Raw genomic sequence first — 21,552 nt, 5'->3', positions numbered from 1 at the left:
AGCGCTACTAGGTAAGGTCACATTGCAATCCCTGATTCCGGAGTGGCTCTGAAGCTTGGGTAGCTCACAGGCAGTCTGTCCTTCAGGAATGTCCTTCCCAGGTTGGCAGAACAAAAACCACGTGGCAGGGCTGACTGAAGTAAGCTGGCTTGTTAAACAGAAAAAAAAAAGGAGATTTGGGGGAGGCAAATTGTTGTCACAAACAGCAGAGGAAACAGTGATCCTTGGAATTAAGTTTGGGAGCTGCCAGGTTGTAATTCCCTCCTGGATACTAAATGTGCCACACAGGCTTGCTCCAAAAGCTTATGAACAGGGCTACATTTTTTTTTCTGCCTGCCAGAAGGATACTGCTGGAAAAGAGGAAAACAAATGAACAACAACCCTAAGTCATCAATCTATAAATAGGAATTTGATTTTTTTTTTAAGCTTATATATAATAGCCCAAAGGAAATAATTACTTTCAAAGCAGAACCTGTTTTGAAATTTGGGCCCTCAGACAGCATTTGTACACATCCCTGTGAAGCCAAGGAGAGCACTGCAGGGCAGAATGTTTACAACTGCAGAAGCCCCTTGAAAAGCCATGCCACCACCTCTGGTAGCCCAAGACTCTTACAACCAGTAGGACTGATCAGGAGCTGGAGGACTAACAACCTTTATACTAAACTAATGACTTTCATGATAATGATTTCACTGAGTGCTCATTATGGATCAAGAACATTCACCATATCAGTATTACAGTATCACAGTATAACTAAGGTTGGAAGAGACCCCAAGGATCATCGAGTCCAACCTGTCTCCACAGACCTCATGACTAGACCATGGCACCAAGTGCCATGTCCAATCTCCTCTTAAACACCTCCAGGGTTGCAACTATTAGTTGCAATGCCAGTGATACTAAGACATAAAATATTTCCAGACTTTCTTCACCTCACCCTTTGATGACAGCAAAGAAGCACAGCAGGAAAGAAGCTTTCAGCTATGGGAATGGTTTAAAATCTCCAAAGATTCATACAGCACACTGATTTTTATCTGATGAAGTAGCAGAACAAAGTATTCTCTTAGCAGACACTATTTTCTGGCCACAAAGTATGTGAAGTTTTGCAACTCAGAAAACCCCCACATACTGCTTGGTTGAGTTGGGGTGGTTTTTTTTGGTAAAGCATGACTGTAAAGTCAATATTCAAGAAATGCTACCAAACACCAAACTTTCTTAAAACTAGATGAATCAGAGACTGCAGTAAAACCCCATTAATAGTTCACTGGATGGCATTAATTCTCTTTTCTGCATTCAATCTTCCTGCTGCCAGTTCAGCAAACACTTCAGTTTAACCTGATCAGTGTCTCTTCAACCATACTAATACTTACAGAAAACAAGGATTTTTTTTTTTCCACCATCGAAAAGCAACCAGCAAAACACTTTCTGTTATTTTACAGTGACTCAAGTGAGCAGATATTTAAGACAGAAACTTTGAGATCTGTCAGTCTGGAGAGTCATAGCCAGGTGTTTTTAGGGGACAGTCAACGATGACAAGATTTACTTCCACCTTGTTGCACTGGCAGGTTTGGCAAGGCAGGAAGCTTCTGGCTGATAATCTCTCAGAGGTTTGTGTTTTCAAATGTCTGCCACTAAGCCCTCCTGACACGATGATTAGGGCATGAAAAAAGTAAAACAAACTATCAATGAAAAATGTCAAATGGGGGTGTAAGTTCAGACACCAAACATAACTCACCTGACTTGTAGAGCTGCTGAGCAGCACCACAGTGCCCTAACATGGCACCTATGAAAAACACTTCATGTTAAAATTTGCCACAAACTATGTGCTGATGAGAAACTGCCTGTTCTTGAGACTGACGTGGTTTGTGAACATGACCTAGTTTGGCTTAGGTGGAAAGGAGGCAGATGTGTGCAGGTACAACTTGGCATCCTGAAGTCTACTGCAGGCTACAACCCAGTGTCCTTAGCTGGCTTGCCTTTCTGCACTGCAGAACTGAGAAGGTGAGCACTGCCAGCTCCCTGCTGCCCTAGGGACAGCTGCTTTGGACTCAGACAGGTGTAAACAAAGACAACCTTGCAGTTGCCTGCGAGTGCCCACATCAGTTCATCTCTTTATAAAACACTCAGATGATAGTCAAGTAGGATTTCCAGGGCTCCCTGGCTTTCCACTGCTCAGTCATCTGACTAGGATGCACATCTGCCTCCTTAGAAATGCACCTCCTTTAAGGACACAGGAATCTAAATGTGTAAAACCTTGTTTCTAAACATTAATTATCTACATAATGGATGAGGCCTTGAGCAACCTGCCCATGGCATGAGGTTTGGAACTAGATGATCTTTAAGCTCCCTTCCACCCCCAAACCATTCAACAAATCTACATAATAATTCTAGAGATTTAATTATCCATTAGCCATACAGTATCCAGAGTCAGAATCTTCCCTTGAGAAAAGGACACTACATTTGCTTCAAGTCTACTAGCATTTCCTTTGTTAGTCTTGAACCCAGAACTGACTGATGATACATCTTACAAATGGTAATAGGATTGTAAACATCAAGCATGTAGAGAAAATACTCTGCAATAAATGTAATGATTTCTCATCTTAAAATGCTGATTTGTTACAAATTGAACACTTCCAATCCTGTCTTAATCTTAGAAGTACTTCCACATTAGAGATCTTGCCCTATTAAATCTGGGTTTATTGTATCCCATCTATTTGCAAGTAATGCTTACTTCTGTAACCAAATTTCTGTCAACCTTCACATGAAAGCCTCATGGCTAACAGCTTCTTAAACTGAGTGAAATCAATAGGTTGGCTTCCAATGTTAATGAAAACTAAACCAAAAGAATGAAAATGAAGAATTCCATGAGGATTTTCATGTTACTTGTATTTATCTAAAAATACTTCCTTTAAACAGTTGCTAAAGAGGTCAACTTATTTTAAAATCATAGTTTGGAATTGGCTATGTTGAAATGCAAACAAGCACATAAACATCACTGACTTTCACTGGATTAGCCTGGGAAAAGAGATTTCTTCTGACATAAATTATCTTCTGCAGACTACCCCATCTGAAACAAATGTAAGAATCAGAAGAAAATATAAAGAGCACTCCAAACAATATCAAACATTGCAGATATATTACCTATGAAATAGCTCAGTAATTCAACATTCAAGTTAGAAGTTTTTAGTAAAGTAACAAACTTCAACAGGATTGATTTTGCCCTTCGCAGAGAAAAGTGCTGCTCGAGTTACACAGAGAGAGAAACATTTACTGAAAACCTCAGGCTGAAACAGGCATCTGCTACAAAGTGATGATCTCAGCTTTCGTCAGAAGAGTCCCCTGCACACAACTCCTCGTTGGAAATAAGTGTATCAACCAAACAGCTTCAAGAGGCAAAAAAGCGCTTGTAGAGCTTCACCTTGGCCGCCATTTGATGTCTGTCACACCATGAAATTGTCTTTTCAAAGCATGGCTGTCTGCCCATTCAGCATTTAGAAATGAGTCATCATCCTCCTCTTCCAGTTTCTGTAAACAGAACCAACAGGTTAAGAAGGCTGTAAAGAATGCAAGCCATGGTTAGCAGCTACAACAGCAGAGCTCAGGTACACCAAAAAAGAAGACACTGTTACCTTAAGTTCCTCCTGCTTTTTGTAGTAATACAGCATCATCTGTTTTTGTTCTTCATGACTAATCAGAGGTTCACGCCCTGGAGCACCTCGTCCTTTCTGAAAGGGAAATGGTACATTTTGTTTACAGTGGCACTTGTGATACAAAAGAGGAGCTGCTGTGCAAAGATAGTAAAATCTTTCTTCAGACAATAGGATTTGTCAAAATTAATGAGGTTCCTCAGGACAGGAAAAGAAAAGTTGGAAAACTGCTGCATTCAAGTGGAAATTATTTTTTCATCTCAGCATCTGAATCACACTATCACTTTTGGGACTATCAATGGAAGTTGCAAATGAGATTGACTATTTCACTTACACTTCTGCTCTGAAAGTTTTAATAGAGTGTTTTAAGCACACTCTAGATGTCTCAGGATGGACTCATCCATTTTTAGCTCCCCTGCTACATTTTTTTTTTTTCCCCCATGAACTGTCCTGTCCTGGTTTGAGGCCAGGCAGACCCTCTCTTGCCACTGAGAGGGGCAAAAGAATTACACTCACACAAATGGATTGTAAAAGTGATGGAAAGTTTAAATGGAAAAGCATTAAGTGTTTTACAGAAGCTACAAGCATAGTGACAAAAGAATCTCAAAGCATACAGAGTCCCCTATAGCTCACCCAAAGGCCTCCCAACACTTCCCTTCTCCCCATCTGAGGGTGTACCCCAAACCCCCAAGGCTCTTCTAACCCCCACCCTGTACTGCTAGGCTGGTATCAGGCTGGTCAGGTCTGAGACTGCTCCCCTGCTTCTCCTCCTGGCATTAGGCCTAGCGAGGCCTAAGAGGCCTTGAGATGCTCCCCCACTGTTACCTGATAGGGAGCATCTCCCATGGGAGCAGAGAGGGAAGAAAGAGGAAGAGAATGACTTTGCAGATGGACTTACAGGGCACCGGATATTATAGGTATGAAAGACACTATTTCCTGTGTCCATCTACTGGGTTGGACACTTGGGACACTGGAGATGTAACTGATGTGGCAGTAACAGTAGGCACCCAGCCTAAACTGTCCTCATGGAAGAAATCATGCACACAGTAGAAAACAGCTGATGACAGCTATTGTCAACAACAGCCAACAGTACAATTTGAACAGAGACGGTGAATCCTCTCCGGAACAAAAAGGGTCTGAGGTGGTTTAATTTAGCTCTCCAGGCCAAGAATGCAGGCATCTCTTGTCAAACAGAAAGTCACCATCCTACTTCACATTCTCTGAAAAGGTCCATCAACTAACTGAACCGTAAGACAGCTGTCCTGGGTACCTACACTTCAACGACTAATGAGCTGTCACACAATTTTTCAGCCACCCTGACAGTAAAAAGAAAGCAATTCTGGTCTTCTAAATGACAAAGGCATAAATCACTTAACTGATCTTCATCTGCAGATAAAAAGATCTGCCACAAACATTAATGACTTCTATGGCAGAGAAGCTCTCACTGACATGGGAACGAAATGCAGCTCCAGAATAATTCTGAGCTAAGTGCAAGAACTCTGAGACACCTGACACTTGCAGAAGCAGCCTTTGAATGAACATCTTCTGACAAAGCTCTGAAAATGAATTGAAACATCAAACACTCTTCCCCCAAGTATGGTATTCTCACTAGACATGAGAACAACTGTACAGTTTGTACAAAACCATTTTGTCCAAAAAACCAATGAACAGTTCTGGAAGCTTGGTGCAAGAACATGACCACTGTATATACACTGGTACACACTCAATGACTGGCTTGTGCTGGAGCATCATGCCCATATACAAGGGAGGAACAGGAGATCTCTGCCTGATTTTAGTTCATTATTCCAGAGGATGACTCAGATCTGCATTCAAAATTAATATAGAAGGCCTCATGTGCTTCATCACATCTGACAACTGGAGAGTCTAATTTCTTTTAAAGAAATTCAGCTGGAAGCCTTAGGTGAGCTACTGCTGAGGGTGCAACTGGGTGGATATAGGCCTAGCAGCTTGTTCTTCCCTCTAGCACTCAGCCAGTTCTGTCCTCTCAAAAAAGATCCCTGTCCACATTTCCAATTGAGATGGTCTGAGGACCTGCCATCAAGACACTCAGGACATCACAGGCAGGAAATTACAGAGTTACAGATGGAGTCAGACACAGAACCAACTGAAACAGGGATGAGAGGTATCCACATCACATGCACAAAATACTACCTGCTTCTTAAAGGCCCTAATAGAGAAAAACAATGAGGTACAATGAGACAAACTGGGCAGACTGAATGACTGGGTCTGTTCAGTGCTCTGCATGGAGGTGGAACTGAGGATCTTAAGCTTGTCAGTTTGTATTTCATCTGTTTTCAAATACCAACTTTGTGGCACTTTAGAAAAATGTTGTGGAGCAAGTAATAGCAACTACAGTATTTAACTGACAGGTGAAGTAAGTACTAAAGAAAAACTTAAGAATATAATAAAGCTTTAAAATAGATGTACTATGTTAAAACACTCAGGCTGGAACCACTCTAATCCATTTCATACACATAAAGACAATTCTCTTCCAAAGACAATTACACAGCCAAAGGTGAATAACTGGGAAAGAAATCTCTCAGCAATACTCACTTTCTGTATCTTGACAATGATGGTCGTTTTCTCATTTTTGCCTACATAGTCAGAGAGCAACTTTGTTTCTTGCAGCTCCTTTCCTGCCCACCACAATTGTGCCTCTGATTCTTCTATAACTTCAAGACCAGCCTGTGACAAATAAACAAACAAGCTGAAAGCTTGGAGGAGTTCAAAAACAGAAACATTTTTTAGGGAAGAAGGAAAAACCAAACAAAACCAAACCTTTCTGGAGTTCCTAACAGAAAGGCCTGTGTAATTTTACACTATACTTCTGCTACACCTTTCTTCTTATGCTGATTGACAGCATTTAAATTTATATTCCATTCAATCTTGATCTGGCATAAACACTTTGGGCAATAAATTATCAACACTGGCATGAGAAAGAAATGACAAGCTATTTAAAATTAGTCCCAGACTTAAATGAACTTTTAAAAATATACTCATCTTATTTCTAGTTAAGCTATTAGTGTGCTTTGACATAAACTCTCAGACCAAAATATTGAACCAAATCCGTCATGCAAGTGAAAACAACTTTCATTGACAAAATGAAGAACAGCACAGATCAGACTTAGCCCAGGCACTACATACAATCCAAGTAAGTTACTGCATACTTGAGTTCCCACCAGGTCTTCTTTATTTTCAAACTCCATCCTAATTGGATCATGTGGAGGCAATCCCATTGGATACACAATCGTCACAGCCCCTCGGAGCTGGTCCAATGCATCTTTCACCATCTCCATATTAACGCATATGTTGGCCTGAACTTGTTTCTGAAATACAGGCAGGAATCATTGGTAATTTATAGAAATATGCAGAAAGACTTTGCTTTGTACTCAGTTCAAAGGTTCAACAGTGATTTATTTGAGCAAAGCTAACTGATGCACAAAGCTATCACAAGCATGGATCTTCACTCATGATTATTGACTTCTGAATACATCACTACATTTTTGCCCCATCTACTTAGCTTGCTCAGACTGAGGAGGGAAAAACATCAACCAACTCCACTAAATGGTGCAGGAGGAATTTAGTAACAAATGTCTGCAGAATACGGGCATTCAAACAGGTACACAGAAACTAGATGGGGAGTCTTTTGTTCCAAGTACTTGCACTCATGAACAAGATTCAAAGCAGTAGAATTCAAGTGAGGGCTAGAGAATAGGTCTAAAACTTAAGGAAAAAAAACAGAGCATGTGAGCAAGAAGAGTAAAGCTTGGCACATTGCATGGTTTATGCAGAGATCTGCAAGATCAAATACTTGACATCATTCCAAACTCCATTGGAACAGACAGAGGTAAAACAAGACCTGACTGGAAGAGAAGCAATTAAGTTTTTGCTTATGGATTTAACAGTCCAAATATTTTAATTAACAAGGTTTATAGAAAAGAGAGTAAGATAATATTGCCTCCTTGTGGACATTCTTAACCTAGTTAACTGGCAAATACAATCGGTTTCCTCAGTCTCAGATGATCAACTCTATCCTTACCTTCACTCATCAATGAATGTTAGTAACTTCATGAGTAAGTCAGCAGGGAGTGTGCCAACTTTGCAACTTTTAGCTGTAAGTGACAATATGGTTTAGAGTTGGAAGTTTCACCCAGGAAGACTTGCAAAGTGAAAAACAGATCTGCAGATATTTTTGATGCAAGTAAAACTACACATTATTGATTTCTTCCTTGTTTAGAAACAGAGCTGAGGAGATGCAATCCAAGGGGGGTGGGGAGGATGGAATCAATCTGGAAAAAAGTCTTTATAGTCCACAAGCTTGAATCTGAAACATCTCTCATTTTGCTATGACTCAGAACAGTCTGCCTGAAATCCTCCTCAATTCAGGAAAGATCTGCTGCAACTCAGCTCACTGGAAGTGCTGCCAGGTGACAGGCTAGCTCTGTAAACACTGAGCTGCCCACTCTAAGTGACAGATACGACACTTACCTACAACAAAAGAGCCAAGAAGGCAAATTTATGTGCAGAGACAACACTGAAAATTGAGTAACATTATCTGTTTGCCTAACTGGTTTAATGTTGTTTTAAAGTTTCACACTTACCAATTCCAGAACTAGAAGTATCACAGTATCACAGTATCACAGTATCACAGTATAACTAAGGTTGGAAGAGACCCTAAGGATCATCAAGTCCAACCTGTCCCAACAGACCTCACAACTAGACCATGGCACCAAGTGCCACATCCAGTCTCCCCTTGAACACCTCCAGGGACGGCGACTCCACCACCTCCCTGGGCAGCACATTCCAATGATGAATGACTCGCTCAGTGAAGAACTTTTTCCTCACTTCGAATCTAAACCTCCCCTGACATATTCTTTATGTAGTACTTAGAGAAAAAAAATTTCTAATAAAAATGCAACTGATAATGTCCTTACAGTTTTTACTTTCCTTCAGCATATTAATGTAGCACATGAAAGACACAAATATATTTAGTTAGTTAGTTAGTTAGAAGGGTAGGGAGAAGAAAATTACTTACACAAGCTTATGAAAAAGAAATCTGATAATAGACGTTACTTAATTTAAGCTTCAAAGTCAAATGAAAGCTGAGACACAATACAGAGCATCTACAGATTTGGTAAAGTGAAGCTGAGGAATTGTGACAACAGTCCCATCAGGACATACCCTCATGCTTATCTTCAAACATACAAACTCATTGGGACTGACCATCAGTCTAAGTGCTTGTAAAACTAAGGCCTAATCTAAGAGAATAGAACAAAAAATGAATTAATTATACATAAAACTCGAAGGACTCTGTAATTGAACAAAAGGTATTTTATCCCAAGAACATCACAGAACACAGTTAATTTTTTACCAGAAAACACAAGAATTCACCAAAAGAATGCACCAATAGCAAATTAAGAGCATGGGGATACAATTAAATATGATTTAATCGTTCAATGTGGTCTCAGCTGCCAGCATTCACTTGGGAGTTTAGCATCTGATTCCTTAACTTGTCGAACCAGCTTGCCAAAAACCATTACGAAAATCATTAACAGAAACATCAGTTTTTATCAGGCTATTTGTATCACTACATGGCATTACTCAAAACTGTACTGAATAAAGCTGGTTTTCTTTTCTTTAGCTGCCCAACTGCGAGCACCTATTACAAAAATCCCACATACAACTTCAGGAAACTTACCCTAGAGATTAATGCCTTGGCTTCCTCTATTGTCTTCTTTATAACTTGCTGCATTTTTTCATTGGGAGCTAAAAATAGGAGACATATATTTAATAACCTATACTTACTATAAAGAAACCAAGCAAAGACCTATCCAGATTACTCTCTGCTGTAAGGAAATGAAACACTTAAATTACCAAGCAAGACAGGCACTACTAATCTGCAGTTTGATGTTTTATTGACATTTCTTACTAATTTCAGAAACAAAACCATATTTCAGAAACAAAACCATGGGTGACCCAAATTACTTTTCCACAAAGGCATTTTGCTGGGATTTAGAGCTTCTTTTGGAACAAAAGTACTGAGTAGAAAGCAACAGCCATAATGTCATACTTGACACAACCAAAACCGAAAATCTCTGTCCCATGCCATACTTGGGACTGTTCTGAGCAGCACCAGCATGTGTGCTTTAGCCAGGGACACAATCTTGGGGTTTTCTGACACCATTTTTTTCTACTTATGATTCCAATCTAACATCAAATGCAGTTTTGAAATACAATGTGCATTTCAGATCATAGTTATCTATTTTGTTATAAAAAGCCTCTCCATAGATACAAAAGTCCAATTAAATCATCCCCATTCACAGCCGAACGCTCAAATACATTACTTGACGGCACTTAGTTTGGCCCACATTTACACACTGTCATTACAAGGCTGTCCTCTCACTGACAAATAAATGCCAGAGTACAACTACAAGCAGAAGTAGTGCTGTTCTTATGTTAAAAGTTGCTTGCAAACTTCTACTGTACGGGCCAACACTGCTAACAGCCATGCTAAACAGGACAGGCTCTGTCAAGATGCCTACATTCAAGACATTCAGCTCTTTCTGAAAACAGTCAGGAGGGAAAACATTTAGCTGCAATATATGCTCTTGAGTTCAGCAAAGGCTTAAACTCAGTTGGGCAATATGCTGTGTTAGAACAACTATCTTCATCAAAATAAGACGCTTTGAGTAAGTAGTTTGTGTATGACAAGTTAAGTTACTTCAACATTCCTCCTTAACTGAGCTGCCCTGCAATTAACATCTTAAGGGCTGCCGACCTGACCAGGGCTGTGGTGTCAGGAGCACAGGGACAGACAGCAAGAAGACAATCGAGGTCGGGTCAGTGCAATCAGTCCTCGTGCTCTTGACTGTAAAGCAGTGCTTGATAGGCATACCAAGTGGTAAGGCACAAACTATGTGGCTGGAATTGCAGAAAGAGACAGGAGTGAGTTCAGTAAGCCTGAGTCACAGTGAATGAGAAAAAAGGGAGAAAACCAACCTCTTACTGTATCTTGGAGCTTTTGGAGAAAAATAGTACTTCAGTTTACAAATTAAATTTACTCAAATTTACAAATGAAGAGAATAAATTGATGTTAAACAGCCAAAGTTGCTCCAATGATTGTTTACTTTTGCAATATAGTTCCAAGTACTACAGCTGCAAAGTTAAACAGCATATGTGCTGAAGTGATACACTACTGTTTAGACTTTAAAATCAACATTATACCAGGTTTTAATCCAAGACAGAAGAGTTATGTATGTAGCTGATAGTTTAGCTAATCCATTGTGAAACAGGCTCTTGAAATAGCTCCTACATAAAGGCAGTTGTAGATTTGTTAACATAATTTATTTATAGGAAGCTACTTTTATGATTAGCAAACAAACATGAGCTAGCTACTATGATGGCTTGAAATCCATGTGTACTTAGTATCTACTTGTCTTTTATTTCTTCCAAGACAATAAAGTAAAAGTGAAAGGTCCAGAGCTATGGTTTTTTGTGTTCCTCATTACATTCTAGACTGTATGTGTCATCAGGGAGGAAACAAACAGTTACATCTGATTTACCATGTCCGTTTCTTCGCCCAATTTCGTCCTTCTTGAAGACACTTCCACCGCTTGGTATGCACTTTTCTGCCCATTCATCCTTTAGCTTCAGTTCTTCAATTTGCTCATCTGTCAGACCTTGCATATTGTAAGGCAAGAAAGTACCATGCTCTGCCAGCTCCTCCATCTCTTTGAAGTGTTTAGAAAACAAGATTAAAAAAAAAATCTGTGTTATTGAGAACAATCCATTTACAAATGCCTTTCACATTGCATTCAGACAGGCAAGTTTTACTCCGGGGTTTTAAGAGTCACCCATGTAGAACAAATGACAAAGTATAAAAACACACATACATAGAATAGAATAGAATAGAATACAATAGAATAGAATAGACCAGACCAGGTTGGAAGAGACCTTCAAGATCATCGCATCCAACCTATTATCCAACACCACCTAATCAACTAAACCATGCAACCAAGCACCCAATCAAGCCTCCTCCTAAACACCTCCAATGATGGTGACTCTACCACCTCCCCGGGCAGCCCATTCCAATGGGCAATCACTCTCTCTGTGTAGAATTTCTTCCTAACCTCCAGCCTAAACCTCCCCTGGTGCAGCTTGAGACTGTGTGGATGTTGTTTCCTAACCTTGTTATCCAGCCTATAGCATCTAGCCCTCAGCCTGCAAGTTAGGCTCTCTACTTTCCCCCAGAACTTATCCAGCTGTCAATCCACTTCACAGCATCCATTTCTTGGAGGTCCTCCAGCCTCTTTACAATCATCATATTAATTAAAGCATACCCATCTCACACAAGACATGCCAGAAGTACTCCAAGTCCCGAGAAATGGGAATTCTGCTGCTGTGGCTGGAATTACTGGCACCCACCAGAAAATATAAAGGCTAGGATTACACTAGCAAGCATTATGGAGCTAGGCAGCCATCTGTAGAGAGAGTGTGCACTGAAAACACAGTAACCATTGTGCCTAAGGTTTGGATTTTTTTAATATCAGATTAGCCTCAGCAAGGCCTCATACACCACATACATATTTGCAGGTAAAGCACATCAGGTGTAGATGGGCTGCACCCCCCAGGTCAGTCACCTGAAGGGATCTCAGATTATGTGTTCCCTGGCTGATCTGCAATGCAAACCAAAGTGGGTCCAGGGACAAACAGCAAATGTGGGGTTTTTTTAAAAGCTGTCTTCTGAATTGAACTACAGCACTAATTTAGGGCACATCTAGTGACTCTCCACCACAGGGCTGTTGGATGCCTTGTACTAAGCATACAGTAAGCAACACAAACATTTCATTCAAAGGATCTGTGCAGCCACTCTGGACACGCTGCAGTTCAGTCATGCAACAGATGACTTGTGAGCCATGTGCAGTGGGAATCTCAGAGCACACAAACAAAAAAACCCATTAAAATACTAGAATATAGGAATTTACACGTTGTTTAGCATTTGTGGTGAGTATTCTCTTAAATTTAAGAGAAAGTGGCTTTTCTGTTGCTAAACTGGGGGTTGTGAGGTACTTAACGTCTGCCAGTGCAGAACTCTTTCGAGATCGCGGTCCAGTACACTCCTAGTGATGCCCCTCAGCTCCGAACACGTGGGCCAGCGGGCCGCAAATACCCGTGAGACTTGAGCGGGGCTCAAGACCAGGGCAGCCGGACTACCACTGCTCTGAAGGCAACTCATTCCCCGGCCTCAGAGCTCCGCACCCGCCGGGGGCGCAGCCAGGCCCACGCAGATGGCCAGCCCACCGCTGCCCACCCGCAGGGTGGCAGCACCCTGCCGCCGTCAGCTGCCCTGGGGAGGAGGCCGGGGGGCCGGTACCTGAGCAGAGACGTTGCACCTTCAGCCTCCCGTTGTAAATACGGGCGACGAGAGGCGTCAGGTCGGAGAGACGCGCGCTGGCGGCCGTCTCCAGCAGGAACTGGCTCTCATCGCCGCGCTTTACATGCAACCGCACCATGGCGGCTCCAGCCTGCACGGGGAGAAGACAAGGAGGCCGTTAGTGCCGCTGCCCTCCTAGAGCAACCGATCCGCGTCCCTGGATACCAGCGGACGGGAATGGCTGCCCCGCCGCTTCCTGACCGCCCGGAGGGAGCGTCACCGCCCTCCCCGCTGCGCGCCCGCCCTCCCCCGGCATCTGCCCCAGACGCCCACCGGCAGCAGTCACCAGGCGTAACCGCCACCCAGCGTCGCTGCCCTGCCCACCGGCCCGCGACACTTCCGCTTCCGGCCTCCCGCTGCCCTCATCCCCGTGCCTGGCACTGACTGTGAGCCCGGAAGTGTTGTGGGAGGGAGGGTGCCGGGAAGCCCCCGGGATAGAAAGAGAGCGAGAATGTCTGAAGGGCAGGTATGTTTATTTCATGATTACACCACCGCCTTCCACAGGCTCGGCACGGAATGTTGTACGCCACTGGGTTCCAATACTGCAGCTGTAGAAAGGGTACAGCCATAAATACGTGTGTGCCACAAGCGATAAAGTCGTTACACTTAAACAGAGCAGTTTACCACAGGGAATACAGAAGTCACGGATGAAGGTGTTGGGCGTTTCTAATTTTAGTTTTTAGTATTTTCAGAACTTTTGCTAGTAATTGTTTTCATTAATACACGTTACAGCGGTTAGCTATATACACAGACACTATAGGTTTGGAGCCTTTCTTTGTGGTCTCTGCAGTACCGTACTCAGTATCCGTAATCCCGTAAAGTGTAGAGGTGCTGTATACCAGGTACAGTTTGAACAGTAGTTTTTAATCACTGTAATTAAATACTCAACAAAGAACATAGCTATCACGTAACTCTCACTAGCAAAAAGTTTCCCCCCAAAATTGTTTTGCTAATGTTAAGAATATATCAAACCACCAATCACACAGATGCTTATAGCAACAGTTCAAAACAAGGTAATTCACGTACTGAAGCACAAAGAGTATAAGTACCACTGCTGTTTAAAATGTACAAGTACTGGTTAATGACCTGAACAGGAAAAAAACCAAAAAGCACAGTATAAAACTCACTATCATCACTCCTCTATCCGACTGCAGCTCATGGCTAACCATATACTGGTTAAAGGAAGAGAGGATTACTCGATAAATAGTTTTTGATAAGTGCTGAGAGCTTAAAAAGAGTACTGTCATTGTGTATTTTGCTACTATAAATATAATACTAGCGAGTGTTGTGTTTTAGTCCCTGGTTTAGCAGAACCAGTACAGTTTGCTCTCAAGCCAATGCGTGTAGGCATGTATTTGCAGTCCCCCAAGAGATTGTGACATGTTCAGCTTTGGATAAAAGTACACAGCTGAGTGTAAGAATTATGTCCTAAAACACTGCATAGTATAAGGGAGTTATAGGATATGTAAGTGGAGATAAGGAAATCAGTTATTTTAAACTGATAATAAGATACAACATCACATTTTATGTAATCTGATCTGGCTTTCAGAAAGTTGTAACAGCACAAAGCGTTGCACTTTTATACTATAATCGGTAGAATTTTGAGTTTGCCTTCAGTGGCCTCAAAGCAGCACCACACAGAGGATGGTCCTTGTCTGAGTGAAGAGTCATCACTTAATTTTAACTGCAAAACTGACAGAAAATTATTGTTCTCCTGTTTTCTTTGTAAGATTTTAAAAAACACAGCAGTAACCCTAGTAGATAGGGAGTGTGCTGAGGAGACAGCCCAGTCACGTAAGGTGACTTCTCCAATACACTAATATGGCTGCTGTTTCCCTCACACAGGGCTCTACAGGACAAGAACGCCATTCTAATGTGCAGAAGTGTGGGACCAGCCAACTCTGATATGTGGTCTGCAACTGGTAAAGACTGCTTTGTATCTCAAAACCCAGAGGGAGTTTTCTTCCAGAGGTTGAGAGAGAACTTGGTTTGTTTCCAATTTGTGGAAACAGCCTATCTTTAAAATAGTAGTGAATAAACGGATGATATGGAGCAATTATTCTGAAGTAATGCTAGTGAGTATACATCACAATAATTTAACAGCTGAAATGTACTGACACGGAAAATTGAAGTCAAATATTGAATATATTAATACACAAAGTTTTGTTTGTATTTTGAAATTAAAGTATTTTTGTTGTGCCTCAAATTCATATATAAACCTTACAAATATCCATAGCCTCTGTTATAAATTAAACCACTTTTAAACAACACTTGTCAACATTCAATAAACCTCAATAAACTTTGGCAGCTCTTTGGTAAATACTGATAAATATCAATCAACAAAACAGTAAAAAGGGAATGGGGAGGCTACCAGCAGGGAGCCTGATTTGTTTGAAAATTCCACAAAGGGGAACAGAAATGTGAGAGCTCCCTAAGCAAACACTACCACCAGAACTGGATATTTTAATGAGATTAGTAGCTCATCCTTCTTTTCTCTTTCTAGTCAAATACATTGGGACTTGAATAAATTTCAGACATTTTTTTTTTGTGCTCTACCATATATACATATTCAAAATTTATACACAAAATAATAGTGGCTGTTTATGAGTTAAGGTTCAGTGCATTTAACAATTAATTATTGCACACAGAATAATCTCAAATGCCCAATTATCTACTGGATAAATGTAGCAACAAATATAACCTCTTATATTATTGAACATCTATCTTTCGGTAAAATCTTGCATGGGTGACACCTTGGGTGCCAAAGAAATAAAAGGATCTGCGGGGGATTGGTTGCTGGTTATTCTTGATGGTATAGGAGGTGCAGGTAGTCTTCTTGCTGGCATTGTATAGAAGCCCTCAGCAGAACTTCTATTCCAATCGTTATCAAAGTTACAGTCTGCACCAGGAAAAGTATTTTGTCCAGTGCCCAGCAAATCTGGTGATCCAGATGACTTCCTGGAACTGATTTGCTTAAAATCTGGAACACTTTTAGATGGCTTTAGCTTTATGTTGAAATTATCATCATCATCATCAAACGTTACCCATCCTTTTGGCTGTACATTTTTTACCATGAAAGATTTACTTCGCAAACATAAAGTGGTGTCAGATGCGCCAACGGAAAATACAGGCTTGCTTGTATTACAGCTGGGGGGATTTAGAGGAGGGAAAGGATTGCAAGCGGCACGTCCCTCTAGTAAATGTGAAGTGATCTGAGGCTTTTGCATTTCCATTCTAAATGGGTTTCCAGCATTAGGAGTTCTTTCAGTGAATGGATTTGTGCAGTTCAGTCCAGTAACAAATGGATTTGGAGAGCTGCGTTTATGTTCCTGGGATGCGTTGAACGTTGGGATAGGAGGCATTGGTGGCATGCAATTTACAGTATCCAAAATATCAGCATTTCTTTGTGCTGCTGAAGGCAATTGTATCAGCTCCTTTTGGTTTGAAGTCAGGACAGGTGATGTTCGAACAGACGTCTGCATCTTGGACATAAGCAGCTTAAATGACAAATCTTCGAAAGGGTCACTGTTTAACTGTGTTTCAAGTTTAGTGCCATAGGTTCCATTTGCTTTAATCTGGAAAGAAAACAGGGTGCTTAGTAATCATGTGGCTGGCTGCACCAAGAGAATCACTAAATTCCCATTTCTCACTCCCCTGGGAGAGGAAAACAAGCTCTTAGACTTAAATTACAACTTCCATACAATTTAGTTGGAACTTGTAGAGTGCACTTTTCTATTCTAGAAAACAATACCCCTTAACCCTTTCTCTGAAGAACAGCATGCTAGTCATGAGATACATTTTTCTCCCTTGTTGGTAGATGTAGCTTGAATATATTTCATGCAGGTCAGAATCCTAGCCAAAAGCACTAGTGGACATTGTATGTAAGAAAATCTTTTAAGAAACTTAGGAAGTGATGCTGTATTCTAAACAAGTGATAACCCAGCACAAATATGAAATAAAAAGCTTTAGGTTTCATTGTTTCACTGGTGTTACAAGCAGTATTTAGGCATCACAATGAAAAGGGAAAATTAGTGTTATTAGTATATGCACTTTGGACACATCTGTGTAGACCTATGCATCTGTGGCCATCTCCAGGTGCCTCTTGACACATGAAGGTACACTCATCAGTTTGTAATACTTTAAAATGGCAAGTTATCATTGTTTAGAATAATACCAAATAGAGAAGACTGTTCTCTCCATAGAATTTCTAATCTTTTAAAAACAAAACATCCCTGGTTTTACAAGTTTTGTCAATCAGTGCAGCTTTTATACCTTCTAACAACTGTCCAAAAAGATAGAATATCTACCTTTGTTCAAGTCATCACACTGGCAGAACAGAGTCTGGGGCTTCCCCTCATTAAGCAAATGCAAAGAATTAAGTTTAAGTTAAAACAGCTTCTGACAACTCAATTTTTCACAGAGAGATTTGTAATTTCAACACATCCCCTTAATATACCCAAATAGTTTGGATATTTAGAATGAAAATTCTGTTAGCTGTTGTTTGCTTGAACTAGGGTCCTAGCTAAAGCTGTCAACTAAAATGCAATATAATAGCAGCCTAACCTCAGTCTTCAGACATCTTGTTTTAACTGCATTTCTTATGAATAGCTTGAAGTATGTCTCCACACATCCACTGCCTAAGGCACTGTGCCTTTACACACTCCCAGGAATAGGAAGAATAAAGAAATTTTTCCCCAGTGTATCCAGCATAGCAATGTCTTTTAAAAACTTGCAGCTGTGCTTGAATTGGATGGCTGGAGAAATAAAACTACGTTGGCACCAATGCATTTGCTCTGGTGGTTTTTTGAAACATGCAGCTGCTACCCTACACCAGAGAATAGGTGAGGCCTAATGTTACCAAACCATAAATAAGAGTAGTTCAATATTGGTTTTTTTTTTTAATGTATACAGTAAGAGGTTTTGAAAATAACATTAAAACACAGGCATCAAGTAACTGAAGGCAGAAATGTGAGGAACTGAAGAAAGAATATGAAGCAAATGCAGCTTGGCACCTGCTGGTTAAGTTCTGCATTCGTTAACCAAGTAATGGAAAAAAACACAAGATCCCAAAGAAACTATGAATCTCAGTTGCTCTTTTTTGTAAAGAAAAGTTTGCTCTGAATAATTCTGGAACCAAATGCTTTTAAAATTGAAACAAACAGTATATATTTTTTTAAGGGTAAATAGGAAGCTCCCTTTTATTTGTGAAATATGGGTTAATTTGAAAAACACTTTGGCAGTGCAATTGCATCAGGATGTATTTGTATTAGAGGGAAATGCTGACTCCAACACCCACTCATTCTTTTCCAAATAGAGATTCTGCATTGACTAAGCAACATATGTGAGGTTCCATTTGCTGTATAAAAGATGATGAAGCAAAATACTTACTATGGCTCTAATAAATACAGTTAACCGTATCGGTTTTAATTGCATTATGAAAGGAAAAAGCAAACTATGATATGACAGCCAACTCATTAATGCAGACAGGTGATTTTTAACGTGGATGAGACTGTAGATGTATGAAAACAAGATTCATACATCTTTTCTGCTTGAATAGATGGAGACCACATACAAGATTGGTAAATAGTCAGATACCTGTTACCCTGACGGTTGCTCCTGCTTGTGAAAGAGAAACAGACATCAAAGGAAAGAAAATTAGGAAGAAGATCCAAGTAACAAAGCAGCCTCATATTAAAAATACTTTTCAGTTTTTGCAAAGCCATTTTTTTGAGATATGAATACAAACCACAAAGATGTACCATACACTATACTAAATGTTAAGCTTTTGTTGTATTCTGTTGTAAGACTTGTAAGACCTACCATGAACTGTCAAAAAACCCAGTTCAAGCCACTTCTGGTATTATTTCCATAAAGACATCCATAGTGCAGCTCATTGTGCTGGTTTTTTGAAGGCTGATTAAAAGAATTTGACTACTGATGGACTAATTCATTCATCTGTAGTAATAGTGTTTCAAGATAAAAAAAATGACAGTTTCTCAATCGAACCCCCAAATACCCTTAATTTACAATTAATAAAACCTATTTACAACAGCTACTTTATCTTATTTTTTCTAATACATTCCTTGGTAATCTACAGAGTCCTAAATAGTCACACGTTACACAAGCAATTATTTTTGTAAGGAGAGATTCAGGTTCTTAAATATCACACTCAAGCTTTGAATCAAAGGATGGACTTGGAATACACTACTTCTGAAAAGACTTTGTATTTAAAGACCTTTTCTCAGAAAACTTCGTATTTACAAATTACAATCTGGAGACAAAAGCTGTATGGGCCTTCCTTGTGATTGCACAACCCATGTTAATCAAAGAAATATGATTGCAGAGAAAATTACAGTTGCCTGAGCTAGTCTTAAACTGTCTGTTTTGGATACTGTTAATAATAGAGCCACATGCAATGACAAAGCTGCTCATGGTGTTCTTAAGCACCTTTTTGATTGCTGTATATACACACAGATAAATGTAACTTTGAAAGAACTGTTCACACCTCTCTCACAAATGATCAGTGGTCCAACTGCATACAGAAGGTGTGAGGCTTTCAAAAGTGCCACAATGCAGTCTCTTTCTATTCACAAAATCATGATGTTCTCAAGCATCTTATGCCTCCATGTGAATTCTTTGCTGACAACACTTTGTACTTTCTAAGAACCTACAAGAAGTCCAAATATCCTACCTGTATATTTAAAAATATCCTCCATTTTTTTGGCCTATCTTTCCAAAATGAAAGAGAAATGAAGAGAGGTTCAGGAGAAAGAAAGGAAGAGCATTTAAAGATCTTTTTCAATAAGAATTTAAACTCAGTTCACTAAGGACTGAATTTGGCACAATTTGGCATTAACCAATTGCTTTAGTGGAAGTGAACTTCAGGTGCAGACTTCTTAGTCTTAAACTGAGTATATGTTTAAAAAAACCTGAACACCAAAAAACAAAACTACAGATGTACTCTCGGTAAGAAGTGGGCACAAATAAGTTTGTGCTTTCATTCAAGTAGTATACTATCTGGCCTAGCACCTGGTACTGTAAAAACTAACAGCACTAGCCTTTAGTGAAGTACTTGAGCCTTACATACATATAAACAACACTAAAAAAAATATGCAGAAGTAGGTTTTCAAAAAGTAGTTAAGAAGCTACAGCTTTTCCTAAAAATAGGTGGGTTTTGGGTTTGGTTTTTTTTAAGTAACACTCTAGATGACTCCACAGAACAGAATATTAATGTTACTGCATTAAATTTTCAGATTATATGTTTCTATATTTTAATTGACACTATGGAATGCAGAGGACTGTGTTTCTATTAAGTACCTAGCATATTGTCTTCCTGCAATGAATTATCACCAACATAAAGCACAATATCAATGCATACAGAGTTGTCAAATGACAACATAATTTTAAGAACAAGCTGTCTGTAAGTTGTAAATCTAGTATAAGAAAACTCAAGTTTAGTATTTAAGATATTAGTTACTCATCACCAATACATAAACAATTAAGTGTTATCCTGCTAGAGCTAGATGATATTTGAATGCAATCTTTTGACCTTTATTTTTGTTTGTTTGCTTGAGGAGTTTCACACAAATCTACAGCATTCAGTGCAAGCTGTGTTAATTTACATAATAAGAAAAACATACATACTAAGTGTTTTTTTCACTTACTTGCTGCTGTGAAGGAGTGGATTCAGAAGGCAAACTGTGAGATGATCGGCTACGAGGAGGCGGTTGTGGGGGTTCCAAACTTTGTGGGGCACTTGTCTGGGTTGGATGTGATGCCACAGGTGTCAGAGGCTCCTGCATCCTTAGCACAGGTGGTGGCTGAGTGGTAGGCTGTGCAGGTCCAGCAGCCTGAGGCTTTAGTGGTTCAGGAAGCAACGGTGAGCCTGCAAGTATATTTGCAATATTCTTTATTGTAAAGAAATATAATTGAAATCTTGAGAACAGCATGAATGAGAACATGTGACTCTAGAAGCACCATACAGAGCTGCAGAAGAAAGAGCTGTAAGGACACCAGGTGTTCATGGCAACTGGATCATCAAAACCTCAGCATACCTCCATTAAAAAAATTACTACTATAGAGACAAAATAGGGAACCAGAAACCATGCAATTCTTAAATGTACTTCAGTTATATTGAAAAGTATTTTGGAAGTCACTATTGTCAATGCATGTATTGATACAAATACAATTAAAAAACCCTCTTTATGTGTAGGTTTAGGAAATAGCTTTAAAAGTCAAACATAAATGCTCTTCCAGATGTTATGATTACAGAGCAAGTAGGAGAGAGAATGTGTTGTGTGGTGATCAACAGACATGATAAGACACACCAATGTGCCCACATTAAAACACAGCAATCTGACCAAAGTTTGTCTTGATAGCATGAGATCTATAGGTCTGCTTCTCATCTGACTGCTGCAAAGTGTCTGACAAGGGTTTATTATACTTGTGGATGGTTA

The 21,552-nt window shown here is 40.0% G+C and overlaps 2 protein-coding genes across 9 annotated transcripts in view; both read right to left on the bottom strand.

Moving 5' to 3' along the window:
* Positions 1–2,358: 2,358 nt before the first annotated feature.
* On the bottom strand, positions 2,359–13,319 carry CFAP298 (cilia and flagella associated protein 298). Its single transcript, XM_009907383.2, has 7 exons — positions 13,037–13,319; positions 11,226–11,393; positions 9,362–9,429; positions 6,831–6,989; positions 6,217–6,348; positions 3,625–3,720; positions 2,359–3,520 (listed from the first exon to the last, which is right to left on the bottom strand). The coding sequence occupies exons 1-7, from the start codon at positions 13,173–13,175 to the stop codon at positions 3,410–3,412; spliced, it is 873 nt and encodes a 290-aa protein (XP_009905685.2). The 5' UTR covers positions 13,176–13,319; the 3' UTR covers positions 2,359–3,409.
* Positions 13,320–13,557: 238 nt separating this feature from the next.
* The window catches only part of SYNJ1 (synaptojanin 1), a 66,161-nt gene continuing 58,166 nt past the window's right edge, over positions 13,558–21,552 (bottom strand). For 5 of the 8 annotated variants that reach the window (XM_054166071.1, XM_054166072.1, XM_054166073.1 and 2 more), the window contains 2 exons: positions 20,761–20,981; positions 13,558–16,671 (listed from right to left, as the gene is read on the bottom strand). In XM_054166071.1, the coding sequence (XP_054022046.1) occupies positions 15,817–16,671; positions 20,761–20,981 (1,076 nt within the window). In that variant the 3' untranslated portion in view covers positions 13,558–15,816. Of the gene's footprint in view, positions 16,672–18,691; positions 18,716–20,760; positions 20,982–21,552 lie in introns of all 8 variants that reach the window. The other 3 variants (XM_054166074.1, XM_054166078.1, XM_054166075.1) reach the window with 2 other exon arrangements.

This window comes from Dryobates pubescens, chromosome 12, assembly GCF_014839835.1.
Source record: "Dryobates pubescens isolate bDryPub1 chromosome 12, bDryPub1.pri, whole genome shotgun sequence".
NCBI lineage: Eukaryota > Metazoa > Chordata > Aves > Piciformes > Picidae > Dryobates > Dryobates pubescens.
This window is presented reverse-complemented; position numbering and strand designations above follow the sequence as displayed.

Coding starts and splice junctions, on each gene's coding strand:
- CFAP298 (XM_009907383.2), bottom strand. CDS start 13,175: ATGGTGCGGTTGCATGTAAAGCGCGGCGATGAGAGCCAGTTCCTGCTG. Junction 6,349..6,830: donor AAGACCTGGTGGGAACTCAA/GTATGCAGTAAC, acceptor TATTTGTCACAG/GCTGGTCTTGAAGTTATAGA. Junction 3,721..6,216: donor TCATTGTCAAGATACAGAAA/GTGAGTATTGCT, acceptor TTTCCCTTTCAG/AAAGGACGAGGTGCTCCAGG.